We start from the raw sequence: 18,628 nt of genomic DNA on the forward strand, positions 1-18,628 counted from the left end.
CCTTCTCTCCTGTCCCTCCCTCGCTGCCCACCTACTGCATCTTTCTCCCCCCTCCCTGCTTCTCTCCCTCTCTCTCCTTGTTTTTTAACCTCTTGTTTGATGCTGCCCGGTGGGGGGGCTCCTTCCCTCTCCGGCTGGGGGGAGCATTCCAAGGGCCTGGGGGAGGGGATGGATGGAATATTATGCTAATCCAGGGAGATGGACCCGCCTTTCCCCCTGCCCTCGTGGAGCTGGGGCTGGTGAGGAGACAGCAGCAGGGGAACTGCAAGTAGGGTACAAAAGAGAGCCAGGGAGAGGTGGAGCGGACAGCAGCGGCAGCCTCTGCCTCTCCAGCGGGCAGAGGGACAGGGGCGCTCTCCTTCACCTTTGCTGCCCTCACCCTGTCTGTGTATTTATAGGATTTCCTACTCTCCCCCCCCCCCCGGAAAGTTTAACCAGCCTTTAAGAAAACCGTCCTTGCTGCTTCTCCTGCGCTGCCGGATCCTCTGCATCGCCCAAGCCAAGCAGCAGAGACTCGCATCCGATCCTCAGTGACAAGAAGGAGGAAGGTTACAAGGCTAGCTGCAGACCTCCCTCGCTCGCTTTCTCCTCGGAGGGGCAGAAAGAACATGAGCAGGACAAGTGGAAACTCTCTCTTCTGGGTTTTCTCCTACCTCTGCCTGGGGACGTTGGTTTCTCTGACGGATGCCAAAGGGACCTATTACCACCACCCCGCCCCTGTCTCTTACAGTAACAGATACAATCTTTATACCTCAGGATCTAGCCCTCAGCTCAGCCCCGGGAAGCCCATGGGGAAGCACAAGTAAGTGTGTCTCCTCGGTGTCTCGTCTTTCTTTTCAGCTCTGTCTCTTTCCCCATTGACTAGAATGGAAATCGCAGGCTGCTCGATTTCATCGCTGATCAGTTTCATGTGAGGGGGGTGGAAGCGAAGGCTCAGAGCTGCCCAGGAACTCGAAGCTAGATTTCTGGTCTGGGCACCGAGCTACCGAACCGGAGCGGCCGTTGGGAAGTGCCTGTATTTCTGTATTGAATCTGTAATGCTGAGGCGGGGCGGGGTGGGGAGAAGGGATCCGGATTAAAAATGTAACACCCCCGCTCCCCCTTCATTTGCTCTAGAGGCGCTTGTTTGGCCAGAGCTCGCTCTGCCCGTGAAAAAAGGACCGATGTGGGGTTCTGGCAGAACTCAGAGGAGTAAAGAAATATTGGAAAGGAGCGCGATCGATGCTGGCAGTGCCAGCCAGAGGGTCCCAAAACCCCAGCAACATTTTCCAGCTGCCGCCGTTAAAAGCTCGGACCGAAGCTGTAACGCTGCTAGCCACAGGTGGCTACCAGGGACAGAGCCAGCATAGCCCTCACCTTGTACCGCACTAGCTACTGGCCAGCAACGTGTACCATTGGTGGCTGCCTGCCTGGGCTCCTAGCGGCAGTGAGGCGGGGTTTGCCGCGTGCTCCTGGGGCCGAGGGGTAGAAAGGGTGGTCAGTCAGTCCGTCTCCCCAGCTTCCTTTCCTGGGGCGCCCGCCCGCCTCGGCTGAACTGGAGGCTGGCGAGGGGCCCTTTGGGAGACTTGCATGGCTTAGCTGCCATCCCCAGAGCTTCTCTTGCACTTGCAGCGCTCCAGGGACTCTTTGGTTTGCCGTGTTCCCCCCCGCCCCCACCCAGTGCTGCTCTCCTTCCCCCGGACCCTCCCATTTATAATATTCTTTGCCCCATTAGCTGCTGCACCCATTGGCATCCACTGGTGGGAAATGTCTCCAGCCCCAGGCCGGATTGGGCCAGTGTCGTGCGCTAACCCAGTGCCATCCCTCCCTGGCACCTCACCCTGCGCCCTGTCCTTGTAGAGGGGGGGGGCATACAGAGGAGGAGGATGCTTTGCTTCTGCTGCTCAGGCGCTGTATAGTGGGGCTACTTGGCAGCTGCGTTGGGGAGCCAATATCAACTTCTCCCTAGACACATGCTTAGCCCCCCCATCCTCTCCCTCTTCCCGCACCAGCCTGCCCACCTACTGAGTCCTGGGAAGGGTTGAATTGCAGAGAGGGACAATTATCTGGGGGAGTGCTCTGGTCTGTGCTATGCAGGAGGTCAGCCCGGATGGTCACGATGGTCCCTCTGGCTTCAGAATCCACGAAAACTCAGCCTTGATCTATTCAATGGGAGAGCTGGATTGTCTCTTCCCTTCATTTTCCAGGGAGCTCAGAGAATGGCCTGTGCTGGGCAGAATCCAAATCTCTAATCTCTTTACTTTGGCGTGAGTTTCACACTCATAAAAATAAGGCGCTGATAATACTAACTGTAGCCCAGCATAGTGAAAGCAGGGCTGGGAAGGCTGCACACCCCTTTCTAACCAATGCACCAGTCCCGATTGGCTTCCCCCTGTTATTCCAGACTTGGGCTCCTCCACTACAGGTAGACAGCCCCTGCTGTGTTAGGCCTTCTCCTCTCCTAAGCAGACCCTGCCACCACTGCCTGAATAATGTGATGATCTGGGATGTGTCTAGAAGGGTGCCTTAAGAATGAGGCTGAGACCCTCAAACTCATTGCATGTGTGACTGAAAGGTGAAGGTCTCCTAGCGGTGAGGTCCCAAGGCAGCAGCTCCCCGGGCCCACTGCTGGCTTTGGTCAGGGTGCAGGTGGTGGCGGGAGAATTGTAGCCGTTTCCTCGCTTGGGGCTAAGCAGCCAAACAACAACAGAACCATTTCACATTTGAAGAGCAGTTTGCTCCAGCCCCATGCGTTCACTCATCCCCATCTGCTTTATCCCATGGACCCACCGTATGCATCTCAGCCTTTGGCTTTGTCCTTGCACCCTCATCTTCTCCCGCCGTGCCATCTGCTGTGTCCCTGTGGCCTTAATCCTTCTCTCTACACTTCTCTGCTCTCTCTGCCCCACATTCTGAACTTCTCAGCACATCCCCATCTGCTTCTCCCCACAGCCCAGTGCTTTGCTGGAATTGCCTCAGCGTCCCTCTGTTCTAGCACTACCCTGTTCTCTTCCCACTGGGCCTGCCTCTGCTGACCTCAATCCCTCTCTCCAGCACCTAGTTGGATTGTGTTGCGCTTGCTGCCCCACTCTGGCTGTCTTGCCTCCCGTATCGGTCTACACTTGGTTACAGTCTGCACATTAATCGAAATGGGCGCCGTTACTTGGCAGCACGTTCCCACGGTGAGAAAAAGAATGTGTCAAAGCAGACTTGCCTAACTGGTCATCCAAGGCAGAAGCAACCTGGGTACCGTTTGATTCACTCAGTGGCTTGCTCAGTGCAGGCATTGTGCCTACAGGCGGAGGCCTGGGGATCCTACCTTTTTGCAGTCACCAGCCATTCCATCTCCCATTTGTGAGAAAACTCCTAGCATGAGCTACCCAGGAAGCTCCCTCTTTTTCCTACTGTCGATAGCCATGCTGCACTCCACTGGAGCAGTCTGTCCATTAAGGCTGGGGGCAGTTCCCATCACTGACTTGGGTGTAAGGCAAGTAGATATTCCACCCCACCACCACTCCAGCCTATGATCCTGTCTTCACTGGACATGGAACCAAGTGTAATCCACGTTAGATGTTACTAAGACCCTGTCTCCACCATAGGAACTACCATGGTGAAGGACCTGGTTGCAATACAGTTGTCCCCCAGCAAAGGTATGAGGTGAGTCAGCCTGGCAATGTAGGTGGGATGAACTATGGTTGAATCGTGTTCTCAAGCCGTGCTAAAGCTTGGACATTTGCAGAGCTGTGGGGAATGTGGTTCAGTCCTGCCTACACCTCCAGGCAAGGTTTCTGAGCACTGCTGGAACCAGGAGCAGGGGAACCTGTGCTCTGTGCTTATTCTGGAGTGCATGCTGGCAAAAATCTGAAGCAACCACATAAGGACCTGTGGGACTCACCTCCAACACTGTGACAATGGTTTAGCAGACAGAAGGAGCCCTTGCTTCAGGAGCCTAGCCACTAAGTACATGGGGAAGCCAGCAGCCAGGAAGAGTCCTGTGCTCTGGGAGCCTCTCCCGAGAGGTTGGGGAGAAGGAAAGAGCCAGGTGCATGGGGAAGCAGACAGCTCAGCTCTGTCTTGCAGCCCAGGGCTCCAACCCTAGAGTGTAAACATACAAAGGAGGCGGAACTGAGCTTCCGCAAGGTTGCTGAGCTCTAAGCCAAAGAGCTGAACCCAGATTTCTCAAGCTTTGCTGGAGAAGTGCAGCTATTTAGCTGCATCCCATTGATCCTGGTGAGAGATATTTGGATGCATTCATGCCCGTCTTGTGGGAAATGCTGGTACTGAGATCTCAGACCCTGTCCCAATGTAGATACATCAGCTATTGTACTTCCTTATGTTTGCCTGGGACAGCACTCAAGTCGCAGACAGCAGCATGTGGGTGAAGAGCTAGGAGCAATTTACTGCCTTTCTTGGTTGTTGTTCTGGGTGGTTGTTTCAAGTGAAGGGTGGGGAAAGCCCTTGGCGTGAGGTTCTCACATGAGAAGGGTACGTGTACAGTGTATCGGGGATAGGAGAACTAGCCCAGATTTAATCAGAACCCACCTAACCCTGGGGCTTCTCACTCATTTGAAAGTGTTTGACTGACTGGCTTTGCCTGTTCTCACTGCCAAGTCACAGCCAGGAAGGGAATTCAGGGGGAGCGACTAGCTTAGTGATCTTGCTGACCCAGACAACTAGAAAGCCCTGGAGATCTTGCGAGCTGATCTCCTGAGAAAGCCTGAGCAAAGACATTCACGCACAGTGAAATGAGCATCTGTGATCCTGCCAGCCCTGGGATGGAGATGGAGCTCCCGTAAGCTCAGGGAGAGTTCTGCACAGATAGCCCACAACCAAACATCCGAACCCCTCCCCGGAGATGAACAGTGCAGGCATGATCAATAAAGCTCAGTGTTATGTACCTTGCTGTCGAGACTCAGGGCTTGCGCTGAAGGAGCTCCTCATGGCCTGGGACCCAACGTGTCCATCACTACTGTACGTTACAGCTCCTCAGTGCAGCCCCGGCGGTTTTACACATGGCCTAATGCACCACGAGGCAGGGCCCTCTGTCACCATGCTTGCATGGCATGATATTAACCTGAGTGGTCACAAGGATGCTTCAGGTTAACAAATGCAGAGGCTGAGCACAACACGGAATCCAGGCTGGGGCATTCAGGTGACATTCGTCTACCCCGTTCCTTCCCTGGAGACCCCAGCAGCCAGCTGGGTGAGGAGCAGTGGGGGTCCCCTCACTCTGAGCTCTCTTGCTGTGACTTTTCCAGGTCAGTGGTGTTAGCTAATTCATTATTCCAAGTGAATGAACAGGTGGAGGGAGCCCTCTAGCAGTCTAACCCTTGTGGAGACCTTAGTAGCAAATGCTAGCCAGGTGGAGGTAAACTCTGGACTGGAGGGTTTTTTGAGTCTCTCCCTTGGAAATGGACTTTGGTAGCAACACCCCATTCTCCTTCCCTTTTGGGGGATTCCTGGCTGCTGTTTCTGGGCAGTGGTTTGACTGTGTTCTGCTTTGTTTCCACTGCAGGAGCTACTGTGCATACGTGGTGCAGAGAAATGTGACATGCACCCTGCAGGATGGGGTAGAGAGCTACGTGAAGGCAGAATATCACAAGTGCAGCTGGGGGCCCAAGTGCCCAGGGAAAGTCCTGTGAGTACATGTTGGATGTAGCCATGGGAGTGGCATGGTAGGATCCCATGGTCATTTAGACTGAACGCTTGCCCTAGTGTAACACATATGGAAATATGAGTGTGCTGCTTTCATGTCACTGTCCCAGGGCTGGGCCACATACCTCCTGCATGGATGAAGCTTATCTGGCTTTCTGCATACACTAATGATGGGGAGGCAGTGGGTTTGCGTCTCTGGAATGTGGGTGTAGTGGAAATTGCATCAGAAAAAGAGGTCCAGTGGATGGGGTACTAGCTGGGGCTGCTCATCCCCAGGATTGAGCATTGACCTTTCATTTGACAGATGGGAAACAGTGGTATAGGGAGGTGAAGCAACGTGCCCAGAATCACACAGTCAATCAGTGGTGAAATTATGAACAGAACCCTGTATACAGTGTTCATTTCTGGCCAGCCCATCTCAAAATATACAGAAGCAACAGAAGGCGGTTCAGAGACAGGCAGACAGAGCCAAGAGACTTCTGAATGAGGAGAGATTGGAAGGACGGGGATGGTTTACTTTAGAGAGATAACTGAGTGGACATGTTAGAAGTACACAAAATATGGAACGATACAGAGATGATAATAAATCATAATACTCAGCTCATATACAGCACTTTTCATCCATAGATCTCAAAACACTGTACAGAGGAGATTGGTAGCATTAGCTTCATTTTACAAATGGGGAAACTGAGGTACAAAGAGGCAACATGCCTTGTCTAAGGACAGCAGCCAAGCCAGGAACAGAACCCAGGTCTTCTGAGTCCTAGGCCAGCATGCCAACCACTAGTCCATCCTGCCTTTCCCTAGGAGCATCCTAGTTACTATCTCACAGCACAGAGAACAGCTAGCAAGACATTTAAAACAAGTCAAAGGAAATACTTTTCTTTGCCATGCATTACAAATCTGTGGCACTCATTGCCACAAGGCACCACTAAAGTCAGGAACCTAGCAAGACTCAGAAAAGGATTAGACATTTTGATGGATGGTACAGTAAAGTCAATCACAGTTGCATTAGATAAGGTAAAAACATAAGGGATACAGCCCTTCATGCTTCAGGGCATAAGCCAACCACTACCTGCCTGGGATAGGAAGAAACTTCCCCTTAGGGGATGACATGCCGTAACTCTCCACTACAAGGTCGGGGGGGGGGGGAGGGTGTTTCCACCTACCTCTGAGGCACCTGCTGTTGGTCACTTGAGGAGACAGGATACTGGACTGCTACTAGATGGATCCATTGGGCTGACCTGGTTTGGCAGTTAGTGTGCTCCTCTGTCTCTAAAGCCCCTGAGCTAACCACTGGACATTGATGCCATCACTTGAGGCTCCCTGGTCTCATTTCCTAGAGCTGTCTCTGAGTGACTCAAGGAAGAGGGGGCAGCACAGACCCCATCCTTTTGACCCAGGAGCACGAGCCAGGACTCCCTCTGGAGCCCATGACTTCTGCTCCTTAAGCAGCCTGAGGGAATGCAACCATAGGAGCTCACTGCACTATGACCTGGAAGTGAACCCGTGTCTCCTTGGCGACAGCACCCAGCCTAGTGCACTAACCACTAGGTCCCTGGGCCAGCCAGACTCATAGGGCAAGACAAATGTGACCTGTGGGTTTTCCCTTTCCTTCCCCCATGGTGCTGCTCCCTTGGAGGGAGCCGGTCCCTAGCCCAGCCATTAGGGTGCTCAGGGCTAGAACGACTGCTCTGAAGAGCGAACAGATTTCCAAAAGCAGATACCCTTAGTTTTTTATTTCCTTTGGCAGCCCAATGCAGCTGTATCCACAGTATCAAGACTGGGTGAACTCATGTGCTTTATGGAGGTGGCCTGATAGGTCCCCCCTCCATTGGCACCTGCCTCAATTCATCTGGCAAGGATTCTAAGCAACTGCACAGTAATGGCTGGGGGAGAGCTGGCTGGGGGGAGGGAGTCAGCAGAAAATTCCAATAAAAATTAAAATAATGTTGGTTTTGCCAACATTTTTCATGAACATTTAGGGAAACATTTTAATTTGGAACCTCTGCCACAGTGCCTCCTGCTCCCATTCTTTTCTAGGCGGTGGCTCTCTCATCGGCCTACATCTCCCATGATACATCATGGTGAGGAGGAGGTGGTGCATCATGGGACTCCCTGGTCATAGTGCATCCTGGGAGTTGTAGTCCGGGAGGGGAACTTCCTAGAGAAGAATGAGCAACTGAACTACAACTCTCCTGAGGTACTGGAGCAGCATATTTTGGTTGTCAGGAGTTAGTTGTTGGCTTTTTAATCTGGTTTTTGGGTTTTTTTGAGGAAAAGTCCAACATTTCTGTGGAAAAGAGACAATTTTGGTGAACATTTTCATTTTGTCAATACTCCAATTTGATAGAAAAATTTTGACCAGCCCAAGTCCAGGGTTCAAATGCAGAGGGGAAAAAGGTGTAGACCATGGAAAGAGAGCCTGCCCATTTCCTTTACCAGGAAAGTATTTTTAAACACCCTGCCATCTAGTAATGGTCCAAGGGAAAAACCCTGCTGTTCAGCAAACCCAGGGCTGGAATAAGACGATTTCCTTTCTGCTTCTCTAGCATCTGCATCCAAGAAGCTAAGGACTTGTGTGGACATTAATTTGGCCTCACACTGCCTGATAGCTAAGCAGGATTGTGATCCCATCCCCCTCTCACAGATGGGCAAGCTATCCCAGGGAGGTTAAGGATCTGATTGTCAGAGCCCCCACATCTCATATTGAAGCCCGGGGCCTGAAAAGGTCTTTCACTGAGCTCAGTGCATCGGGTGCATGTTGGGCGCCAAGTTCTCTTGGAAACCTGACTGGCAGAGCAGCAGCAGGGCTAAAGCAGAACCCAGGAGCCATGACTCTCAGCCTTTGCTATGCTCCCTGGCAGAGAAATTTTGGTAGTGTCAGTTGAGTAGGAGGAGAACGAATGAACTCCAGCAAAGGCAGGGAAATCCCCACATTTCCCCCCTCCCTCCCTCCCTCAAAAATATCATAACCACTAGAGACCTCACAGTTGTCACTATGCTGCATTCTGTAGTTTGCATGGGACTTCTGTGAGATTGGGGAGGGGGAGAACTCAGACCACTTGAGCTAAAGGAGAATCTCCACAAGCTGATAGCAGTATAGGGCCTATGACACACCATTTTGAGTCCATCCGGTGGAAAGCAGTAGTGTACACATAAAAGCCTGTTCTTTGTATGCATCCATAGTTAGCCAAACTCACTCTCAAGCATCTGGGGGTGGCAGGCGTTCACCCAGACTTGCTGGAACAATTTTTATAGTGGGGGTGCTGAGACTCATTGACCCAAACTGTAAACCTTGTATATAATGGAAACCACTTCAAGTCAGGAGTTGCTGCAACACCCCCCTGCACCCCTAGTTCCAGCACCCATGAGTTCACCTCACTCAGACACGGGTGTGAAAGCTCCTCCTAGGTTCTCCAAGCTGACACTGTGCTGCACAATGGCACTCACACCACCACTGCAGCAGTGGGGCTAGACTCTAGCTCCAAAAGCTCAGCCCATCCTCCACCACTTGAGCTAAGGATGGTGGTCACGCTTGTCCCTGAGCAGCATCTATGACAAAGTTGCACTGTTCAAATTCTCCCCACTAGAGGGCAGCAATGCACAGGCTGTTTCTGCTAGCTAGCCAGTTGGTAACCAGCCCCACTGAGCACTGACCTGCTCCCACTCCCTGCCCCATTGCATCCCTTCAAACACACACACACTGAACCAATGGCATTTGCTGAAAGAGGCCGCATTGGCCAGCTGCACTTTTTACACCGCTTGGAATGCTGCACACAAGAGCGAGGCAGTTTTTCCAGGCACTGTTGATCCAGCTGCAATAAATACTTCCTGTTGCTGGCATTCAGGGAGTTGGGGAGGGGGGGGTTCTTAATTGCAGAAGGGCAGTGTGTTCCTCATCATGAGTGGTGCCAGAGGGTAGCGCAGCAGGGCTAGGAGCGCCTCGTGCGCCAGATGCCTTGCTCGCCCCATCCCGAGTTCCACTTACAACCCCCCGCCTCTGCCAAATGCAAAGAGCGACAGGCTGCAGCCCAAACGTCTGCTCAGTGCCGAGACGATGGCTTGTGCCAATGTTGTTATTGACAGTGGCTGAGCTCGGCAGTTTTTACTGCGCACCACGATAGTTCCGGGCAGGCTTAAACACTCTATAAAAAATACCATAGTAACTTGGAGACTTCTGGAGGGAGGAATAATAAAAAGCGAGCTGCTTTTTCCAGCCCCTGCTCCCCCTTTCTGACCCTCACTTGTGTTTCCAATTGAACAAACAGCAGCTCACGGCAGGTTCCTGCGCAGCGTGGCGTTCCGTGGGGGCTGGCCAAAAGGAGGCTGGAGGAACCGGCCGCTGAGCAAAACCCTTCCCAGCGGACAGGGACTCACCGGAAAAAAACACCAACCAGAACAAGCCCTCCTTTCCCAAGCACATTGAGAGGAGCTGCGCTAGAGCTGCCCTGTGACCATAGCTCTGTGATGCTCTCCCTTTGGAGAAGGTGCAGCGTTTTGTGTGTGTGTACTTGGCCACGTACATATAAATCAGTGCCTGTATACATCCACCTGTGTATGTACTAGGGCATGTAGGTAGATTATACACCCACATCCAAGTGAATACAGGCAGAAGTGCAGGAGATGTGCACATGCATCCATGGCTGTTCATGCCTTGCACCTCACTTAGCCATATAGCATCCCTTGTATCAGTGCATGTTTGCACTTGTGTGCATTAGAACAACATAAGGTGCTCCCCAATGGACGAAGACATCTCCCTTTGTGCTCGACGTCTGGGTAGCATATTCCCCATACCATGCAGTAATGCACATGCAGAGTTCTTCCGAAGTGGAGTAGAAAGCTGAGGGGCCCAACTCAATAAATGTTTGAGAGAGTTGAACATTTTCAGTGTCGCCTTTCCACTCAGAAATGCTGTCGGCAAAATCAAAATGGTTCACAGGAATGTTGATTTCAACTAAGTTTAACTGAAAAAAACTGAAACTATTTCAGTCAAAATGGAGTATTTTGTTTCATCTTGGTCAATTTTTCTTGTTTTGACTTAATTTTTTTGATATTTATATTAACATGATTATATTAATATATTTGTATTATATGTAGCATGTTTCAGCAGTGGCAAAATGTTTTGTTAAAGTGATTGCAATGTTTCCGAAGTGAAATATATCAGAATTTCAATTCCATGGTAAATTTCAACTTTTTGTGCCCACTCGGACCAAAGGGAATTTCAAAATATTAGAATTTCCTGCAGAGCAGCAATTCTGTTTTCAGAGCAGCTCGAACATTGGTTCAGCTCACTTTGGGAGCAAAGATTCGGGTCCGTTTTCATTCTGTCCCAATTGGTTCCCAAGCTCTGGGTTCATACAAGGTCACTGGAACTCTGGCAGGGATGAGGCCTAGAGAGAAAGGGAGGAGAGGGGGGAGTTTACTCCTGTCCTAATGATAGCTGTTGAATTCACCTTAGTGACATCACTGATGAGGTAGAGTGAGGGGAAGATGAGGTGGGATTAAAGTAGAGGGTTGCTGTTTGAAACATGCACAGGAAGGATGGTCCAGTTGTTACATCCCAGCTCTGCGTTCTAGGGTCAGCTCTCTGCCCCATTATTAAGGGGCCCTAGGATATGTCTCTTAAGCCTCTCTCCCACTTTCCCCTTCTGTAAAATGTGGACAGTAAAATGTGCCACGCAGGGATGTTGTAAAGCTCACTCCATCACCGAAAGTGAAGGACTTTGAGAGTCTTGGCTGGCAGGCGGTGAGTGAGGTGCAGAGGGTTATAACAACATCCACCCAACCCACAATGCTTACCATGAGGGGAAAATACAGATATTGGGCACTGCTGCCCCCTACTGCTTAAAAACAATCAGTATTTTAGAGCAAGTACAGCAAGTGGGGGTTTATTTTAACGATGTTCCATTCTAGAAACGTTCTCCAAAATACAGCAGTCTTTCTAAAGGTATTGACCAGTCCTGTAACATTCCACAGGAAAGATCTCCCTCTCCCATGCAATTCTATGGAGTTATTAAAAAACAAACTGGAAAAGGTTTCTCTTTTAAATTCTGTAACATTTGAGTCATTTCCACCAAGCCTCTGAGTTTTTTCTTTCTTACACAGGCAGTCATTTACTGTGTATTTGTGCAAACTTTAGCAAAAGAGGCCCATTGTAGTTGCCCTCCAGATGCTACAGCAATACCTAAGTTTAATAACAAATTATACTGCTAGTGGTCTTTGATTTCAAAGTGAGAGTCACAGCAAAGCAAAGAAAGAAAGGTGCATAAGCCATCCTTTGCATGTTCTGCCCCGTCCATCCATCCATGTCTTGTCGATCTGACTGTAAGCTCATGGGGGGTGGGGAGCCAGGGCCACCCGGGGGAGGGGGGGAGCAAGGGGGGCAATTTGCCCCAGGCCCTGGGCCCCGCAGGGGCCCCGCGAGCCCTGGCCAAGAATCCCTTCCCTGGCTACTCACCCAGCGGCGGTCCAGGTCTTCGGCAGCACTTCGGCGGCGGGCCCTTCAGTGCTCCGGGTCTTCGGCAGCATTTCGGCGGTGGGTCCTTCAGTGCTGCCGAAGACGTGGAGCGAGTGAAGGACCCGCTGCCCCTGCAGATTCGCAGCACCACCCGGTGAGTACAAGCGCCGCAGTGGGTGGCGCCTTTTTTTATGTCCGCTCCCCCGCTTTGCCCCAGGCCCCCTGAATCCTCTGGGTGGCCCTGCGGGGAGCTGTCTCTTGCTCTGTTTGCAGTGTATGGTGCAAGCTCTGTTGGGGCCTGTAAAGCAGTTACAGTTGGGCCTAGATCCACCCACATGATAGCGTGTGGACTAGGAAGAGAAATGCCAATAACGGTTACTATTTATCGTCTCCAGCATGGCAAGAAAGGTGGCTGATTCAGGGCCCCCCCCCCCCTTCTGTTATAAAGTGCTCGAGATCTAGATTTCAGTTCGTGACTCTGCTCTCCCTTCCTTCCTCCCTCATCTCCAAAAAGGTACCGCACCTTCTACAGACCCAAGTACAAGATTGGCTACAAGACAGTGACTGAGCTGGCATGGAGGTGCTGCCCAGGACTCATGGGAGAAGGGTGCCATGACAGCCCTACCAACCAACCAGGCCTGCTGCCCCAGCGCCCCAGCCCTAAGATTACTCCTGGTCACAAGATGTTTCCAGGTCCTAGAGTTCCTCCCCATCCCCAAATCCACCCTGAGCCGTTTCCAGGTCCAAAGAAGAACCACTATGGTGAGTGATTGAGCCCTTCCCGGGAAGCTGCATTGCCTTTGATTTCACACCCACAGGTTATGGTTGCACAGAAACTAATGACACAGTCAGCCCCGTTGTTAACACTCTCAGCAGAGACAGCCAGGACGGAGGCCTGCTCACGCACGATTCAATTACTGCAGTGGCTGTACGTTGACATAACTTAGATCGACTTAATTGTGTAGCGTAGACCCATAAGGAAGATCCCCTCCAGCTTAGGCTTGAGCCACAATGACAGGGAAACGTGAGGAAACTTACATTACTGCAGTTGTCAGAGAACTTCCCTCACCCAGGCTGTTAAAGCACCTTTCACCAGCACCTGTGCACAGTGTTGGTTGTAGCTGGGCTCCTGCAGCATTTCGTGGGGCTGGGTTTCTCACACTCACTGCAGCATGGATCATTTGCAGACAGAAAGTCAGAGAATTGTAGGATTCATAAACGTTTATAAGGCAAGTTGGGTTTTAGGGCCAAATGGATGGAAGGTAATTCAACAGGTTCCAGCAGCCCGTTCCAGCTGAGCTAACTTCTGCAGTAGAGTGGCTACAAGGTGCCCATGTAAAAGGGGCAGCAGGAACTAATGGAGGGTGTTTTGAAATATACAAATACAGTCCCGGCCCTTTAAAAAATTCCTCCCATGTCACAAAAAGGAGGAAATCACCCTCCAGGCAGGAAATTCCTTGCAGGGCAGGTAGAACTCTAAAGGGCTGGGACTCAACTCTTTGGGAGCAGAGAGGCACAACTTACCTTTCAGAGGGCTGGGCCTGAATGGATGCTCCCCTACTTTCTTTGACACAGTCCTGCTTTTCCAAGGCTGCTCCCACCTGCAATGCTAAAATCAGGAGATTTCCCCAGTGCTGGGGGCTTGTCTGTGTTCTAAACATGTGCTTGGGGGTGGTGGGAGGTCATCACTGACCAAGTTACACAGCTAAGTAAGCATGGGGCAATGTGCCTCCCATTCCCTGGGGACGGAGGGGAAAGAGCCGAGGCCAAGAGGTGGGGGAGGGATTTGGGTTTTGAGCAGCCAGGCTTGCTCGCATTTTACCTTGTAGGGAACACAAGGAGAGTTGGTAAGTTAGGGCCTGAGTCAAAGCCCACTGAAATTAATGGGAGACAACAGTAGACTTTGCATTAGGCTGCAGCAGAACACACCTAGCTGGAGCATCTGCACGTACAGACGTCCTGTAGAGGCTGGGCGCCCCGCTAGAGTGGGTAGCACTGAAAACACTCCCAGTACCTAGAGTAGCCGCACTGTCGGTCTCTGCTTAGGGCAGCAGGAACCCCATGGAGCGGCAGATACAGAATTTTTACATACGTTGTACAGCCAGTTTGCCCTGCGGAGCAAGAGGGTGCAGAGGAAGGAGGCAGTTCTCTAGAGCTATCTGAGGCAAGTGGGGTGGGACAGGACACTGGGCTTTGCAGCCTCATCAGACTGCTCAAGCCACAGAGGAGCCCTTTCCAGCTACCCACGGCCCAACCCTTGGCCAAACGCAACAGACATCACTTCTAATGGGGACTGAACCCATCATCCCCCAAAATACAGGCCTCTACCCCGTTTACTATCAGTAAAGAGCAGGGATTACACACTTGCTGGATCCAGGTATTATAGGGAGACATGAAGTCAGGTCCAGAGAGCCACAGTCATTAATACACAAAGGGAGCAGAAGAATAGAGACTTTCAGCTATTCACCACCCATCTCCTTGCAGTTATGGCCTGCAGCTACATAGACATAAGAACACATTAAAAACCCATGGCTGCCCCATGCCAGCTGACTCAGGCTCATGGGGCTCAGGCTAAGGGGCTGCTTAATTGCAGTGTAGATGTTGCAGATTGGCTCTGGGACCATGCGAGGTGAGCTGCAGACCAAGCCAGAACATCTACACTGCAATTAAGCAGCCCCTTAGCCACAGTCAATGGGCTCGGGGCTAGCCACAGGTTTTTAATTGCAGTGTAGACATACCCAAGAAGGCCAGGTGGGCTGCTTGCCATGTTAACCATCTGAATACCAGAAAGCTGAATGCAAGCAACAGGACAGGCGGAAGTCAGAATTAAGATGGAGAAGGCTGTAGTAGTCGTCGTTGTCATCGTCATCATCTTCCCCTCTGTTTCTTCTCTGATGTAGGCAGGAAGATGCCTGGCATCTTTGGGGACAGGCTGGACCGGCTGGAAGAGGAGGTAAGGCGCCTCTCGCAGTCCTACGACAGCCTGCACAATGTGGTGAGTGGGCTGGGGGACCACCTGCGTCTGGCCATCCAGGAGGATACCAACAAGATGATTGGGTCTCTGATGAACAGCCCAAGCGTGCCTGACTCAACAGTGGGCTTTGGGGTCATTCCCGATGGGATTGTGGATGTGGCTGACAAGGCGGACATCACCACCTATCCACCCGTGGGTGAGATCCTGGCCAAGGTGAGCGAGGTGAGCGACGTGCTGAAGACCAAGACAGATTTGCTCAATGAGGTGCACGGCCTGGTCCTGGACCATGATGGGCAGATCAAACACCTGCTGGAGTCAGCTAGGCCATCACCCCTCACCTCCATCGACATGTTGGAGGAGTACGTGGACACCCGGCTGAGCAACCTGCGAGCAGAGATGCTGGATGGCTTTGAGAAGAAGCTGGTGAAAATCCAGAGCACGTGCGACTTCAGGATCAAGGAGGTGCAGCAGCAGTGTGAAGAGGAGAAAGCTGCCAACTTGCGGCTACAGCAGACCCTGGACGGCAAGGAACTGGAGATCAAGAAGGAGATCTCCCAGCTGGAGACCCAGATCCAAGGGTTGACCGTGGTGGAGAGCTGCTGCGGCAACCTGAACTACCTCACCGAGCGCATGGACATCCTGGAGAAGGGCCTGCACAGCATCTCTGAGTCCCAGAAGAACCTACACTCACAGCTCAATGGTGAGTTCTCCACCATCACCCTGGGGAGCCTTGTTGAAGGGCGCTTCGAGGACCTGGAGGCGAGGCTCAATGCTACAGAGAGAGAGACTGGCAGCTGCTGCTCCAGCTTGGAGGACAGCATGATGGGCCTGGTGGGGTCAGAGTTGGATGGTGTGAGGACCTCGTTTGAGGACAAAATGAGGACCGTGGAGGACAGGTTCATGACCATTGTGGGGGAGCTGAGCAATGTCAGTGCCCCAGCGGGCCTGGATGGAGCTGTGATGCCCTTGCTGGAGGGAGAGCTTGCCAACATGAGGAAGCAGACAGACGAGAGACTGGAGGTGCTGCAGAGCCGGCTCACCACCCTGGAGAGCACCTGCTTACTGGGCTGTGCCTCTGCTTCCAAAGATGTGGAGACCTTCCGGACGGAAATTGAGGACTGCCAGAGCAAGAACCAGGATCTGCTGCTCAGAATGGACAGTAACAACGACCTCCTGCGCAAGTTGAATGCCACCATCCTGGAGATCCAGAGGCGGATTGAGGAGGAGGCAGCCGGCTCCCTGCAAGGCGAGATCACCCTGCTCAAGATCAACCTGAATACCGTGAGCAAATCCCTGACAGGGCTCAAGGACTCTGTCTCCCAGTACTCCAACACCGTGCTGCACGTCAACTCTTCACTGGACGAACACGAACGCAAGATAGAGGACGAGGTGCACTCCATTCAGGAGAAGGTCAGCGACCAAGGCTCGCAGCTCATCTTCAGCAACAAGCGCGTCCTGAACCTGAAAGGCGATCTGGAGAGACTCAAAGCCAGGATCGTGAATGACCTAAGCAACTGTAAGAACGTCGCACACGTCCTGCAGAAGGAAGTGGCCCAGTTCGACAGCCGTGTGGCCCAGGTGGAAAACATGTGCGGCGGGCTTGGTGCCATGACGGGGAGCCTGGACATCATCCGTGATGAGCTGGAGAAGCACACAGGCAGCCTGTGGGGCTACATGGACCATATGAATGGGACTTTGGCCACCCACTCTCAGGAAATAACTGTACTGAAGGACAACTTGCTGGATTGCCAGGCCAAAGTGACAGAGCTGGCCGAACAGGTCACCCACTTGGAAGGCGCTTCAGAGGGGAAGCAGCATTAGCTATACTGAAACCCACCTCTCTTTATCCTTGAAGAACAGAATTAACTTATATCACACAGACTCTACTGTGACAATGGTTTTTTTTTTTTTTTAAATATAAATGGAAAGCTGCTATAATCCCTTCTCCCATTTCTTTAATTTTTTTTTCTTGCCTGAGAAAAGTGAAACTCTACAGCCCAAGTCATCCCTTTGCCATACTGAACTGGACTGGACTTGACGTCCCTTCTTGTCACTTAGCAGCTGTCCTAACAACATAGGAGATCCTGGTCATAGCTGGGTGGTTGTTATGTAGCTGTGACCCAGGAATGACAGTTCAGGGCCAAGCTCAAGGCAGAATCATTTTGGAGGATTGATTGCTTTGAAAAGAATAAAACTCTGTATTTGTAAGGCAGGATGGACAAACTCTGTTCCTAAAGGATCATGCATCTTACCCACTGGGGCAAAGAGATAGTCAGGGACCCACCTTCGCAACACCCACCAAGGGATATTTGGATTTTAACAGGGAAAGCCTTCTAGCATGTACCCTGGGGAATTTTATTCCCCTTTTTGACACAATGGCTTCCATTCTATTCAGCTGAGCCCAGGTTTCTGTCTCTCAACTAATGCCTAAGCCAATTTAAAATTAGACGCATTCCCCATCCACCCACCCCTTTTGACAGGCATCATAGGGGGATATGCATTAAGACAACATATGTCTATAAACAACCCTCTTTCTCCCCTGCTACTCCTGAGTGCAGTGCCTTTGCTCAGCTTCCTCCATCTTGCCAGTTGTGCTATGGAGCACACAGTGTGTCCTGTTAGAGATTCAACTATTTTAAGCGTGGTATTTTGGGGGAGTCCATTTTAGGACTGTACTGGGCCTGAATTTAATAAGAACAAGGGGTGCTGGGGGTCCTGTGTGTTTGCAGGCCAAGGACTGCAAATTGGACACAGCTCTTTGCTTGTTGCCTAAGTCACATTGGAACCCAGGTCTCCAAAGATGAAAAGCCAGGGCCTTAAGCCATGATGCCCCCCCAGCCCTGGGGAGTAATTTAAGCAATAATGGGGCAGTGGATATATGCAAGTGCTCTTGTCCCATAAATGGCTTTACTTCCCACGATGCTCCAGGTATAGATTTGGAGAAATAGGATTTATCTGTTCCCAGGCTGCACAGGGCAACGTGTGTTCATGTCCACTATCCCATCGTCACATAGACAGGAGTGGGCAACTGGGATCACATCCACTTCACATACCCCAGGGCCCCTGAAAGCCTTCTTGGCTATGCAACTTCCCTAGAGAGGGACTTCCTTTGTCAAGTGCAGGCAGGAGGCGAAGGTAAGGGCAAGTCTCTCACAGTGCCTTTGAAAGCAGAACCCTTCCTGGAGGGGGGGGGGGGGGATGTTAATCAAGGGAAGCTCAACTCAGCAGCATCATTTGGGAGATCTCCACATTTCACCCAGTTTTCCAGCTGGGCTGGATGAGGCACAAAGGAGCCCAGTGAGGCGTCAGATCCTTGAGTGGTTCTGGTGAGCTAGGAACGAGGATTCACCCCACAGTGGAACCAGGGGGTGCCGGGGGCCCTCTGCTCCCACGTCTGGGCCATTTCACCTTAGTACTATGGCACATTTGTGACATCCAAGGACTTGATTCTGGTACTCAGACTGGCAGGAGAGTTCCTCTGCTACAAGCTATAGCCCAAGAAACAAGGGAAAGGTTAAACTCCGGTTTCACATAGAGCACACGGACTGACGAACTAGCAG

The 18,628-nt window shown here is 51.7% G+C and overlaps 1 protein-coding gene across 1 annotated transcript; it reads left to right on the forward strand.

The window, feature by feature from the left end:
• Positions 1-608: 608 nt before the first annotated feature.
• On the forward strand, positions 609-16,889 carry EMILIN3 (elastin microfibril interfacer 3). Its single transcript, XM_065415002.1, has 4 exons — positions 609-802; positions 5,495-5,617; positions 12,609-12,856; positions 14,995-16,889. Exons 1-4 carry the CDS (start codon positions 609-611, stop codon positions 16,887-16,889), a joined length of 2,460 nt encoding a protein of 819 aa, XP_065271074.1.
• Positions 16,890-18,628: the final 1,739 nt, after the last annotated feature.

The sequence above is a fragment of the Emys orbicularis genome, chromosome 12 (genome assembly GCF_028017835.1).
Source record: "Emys orbicularis isolate rEmyOrb1 chromosome 12, rEmyOrb1.hap1, whole genome shotgun sequence".
NCBI lineage: Eukaryota > Metazoa > Chordata > Testudines > Emydidae > Emys > Emys orbicularis.

What these genes read in the sequence shown, in the direction of transcription:
- EMILIN3 (XM_065415002.1), top strand. Translation starts at nt 609, where the DNA reads ATGAGCAGGACAAGTGGAAACTCTCTCTTCTGGGTTTTCTCCTACCTC. An exon ending in AAGCCCATGGGGAAGCACAA is followed by an intron (nt 803 to 5,494) that starts GTAAGTGTGTCT and finishes TTTCCACTGCAG; the next exon opens with GAGCTACTGTGCATACGTGG. An exon ending in AAGTGCCCAGGGAAAGTCCT is followed by an intron (nt 5,618 to 12,608) that starts GTGAGTACATGT and finishes ATCTCCAAAAAG; the next exon opens with GTACCGCACCTTCTACAGAC.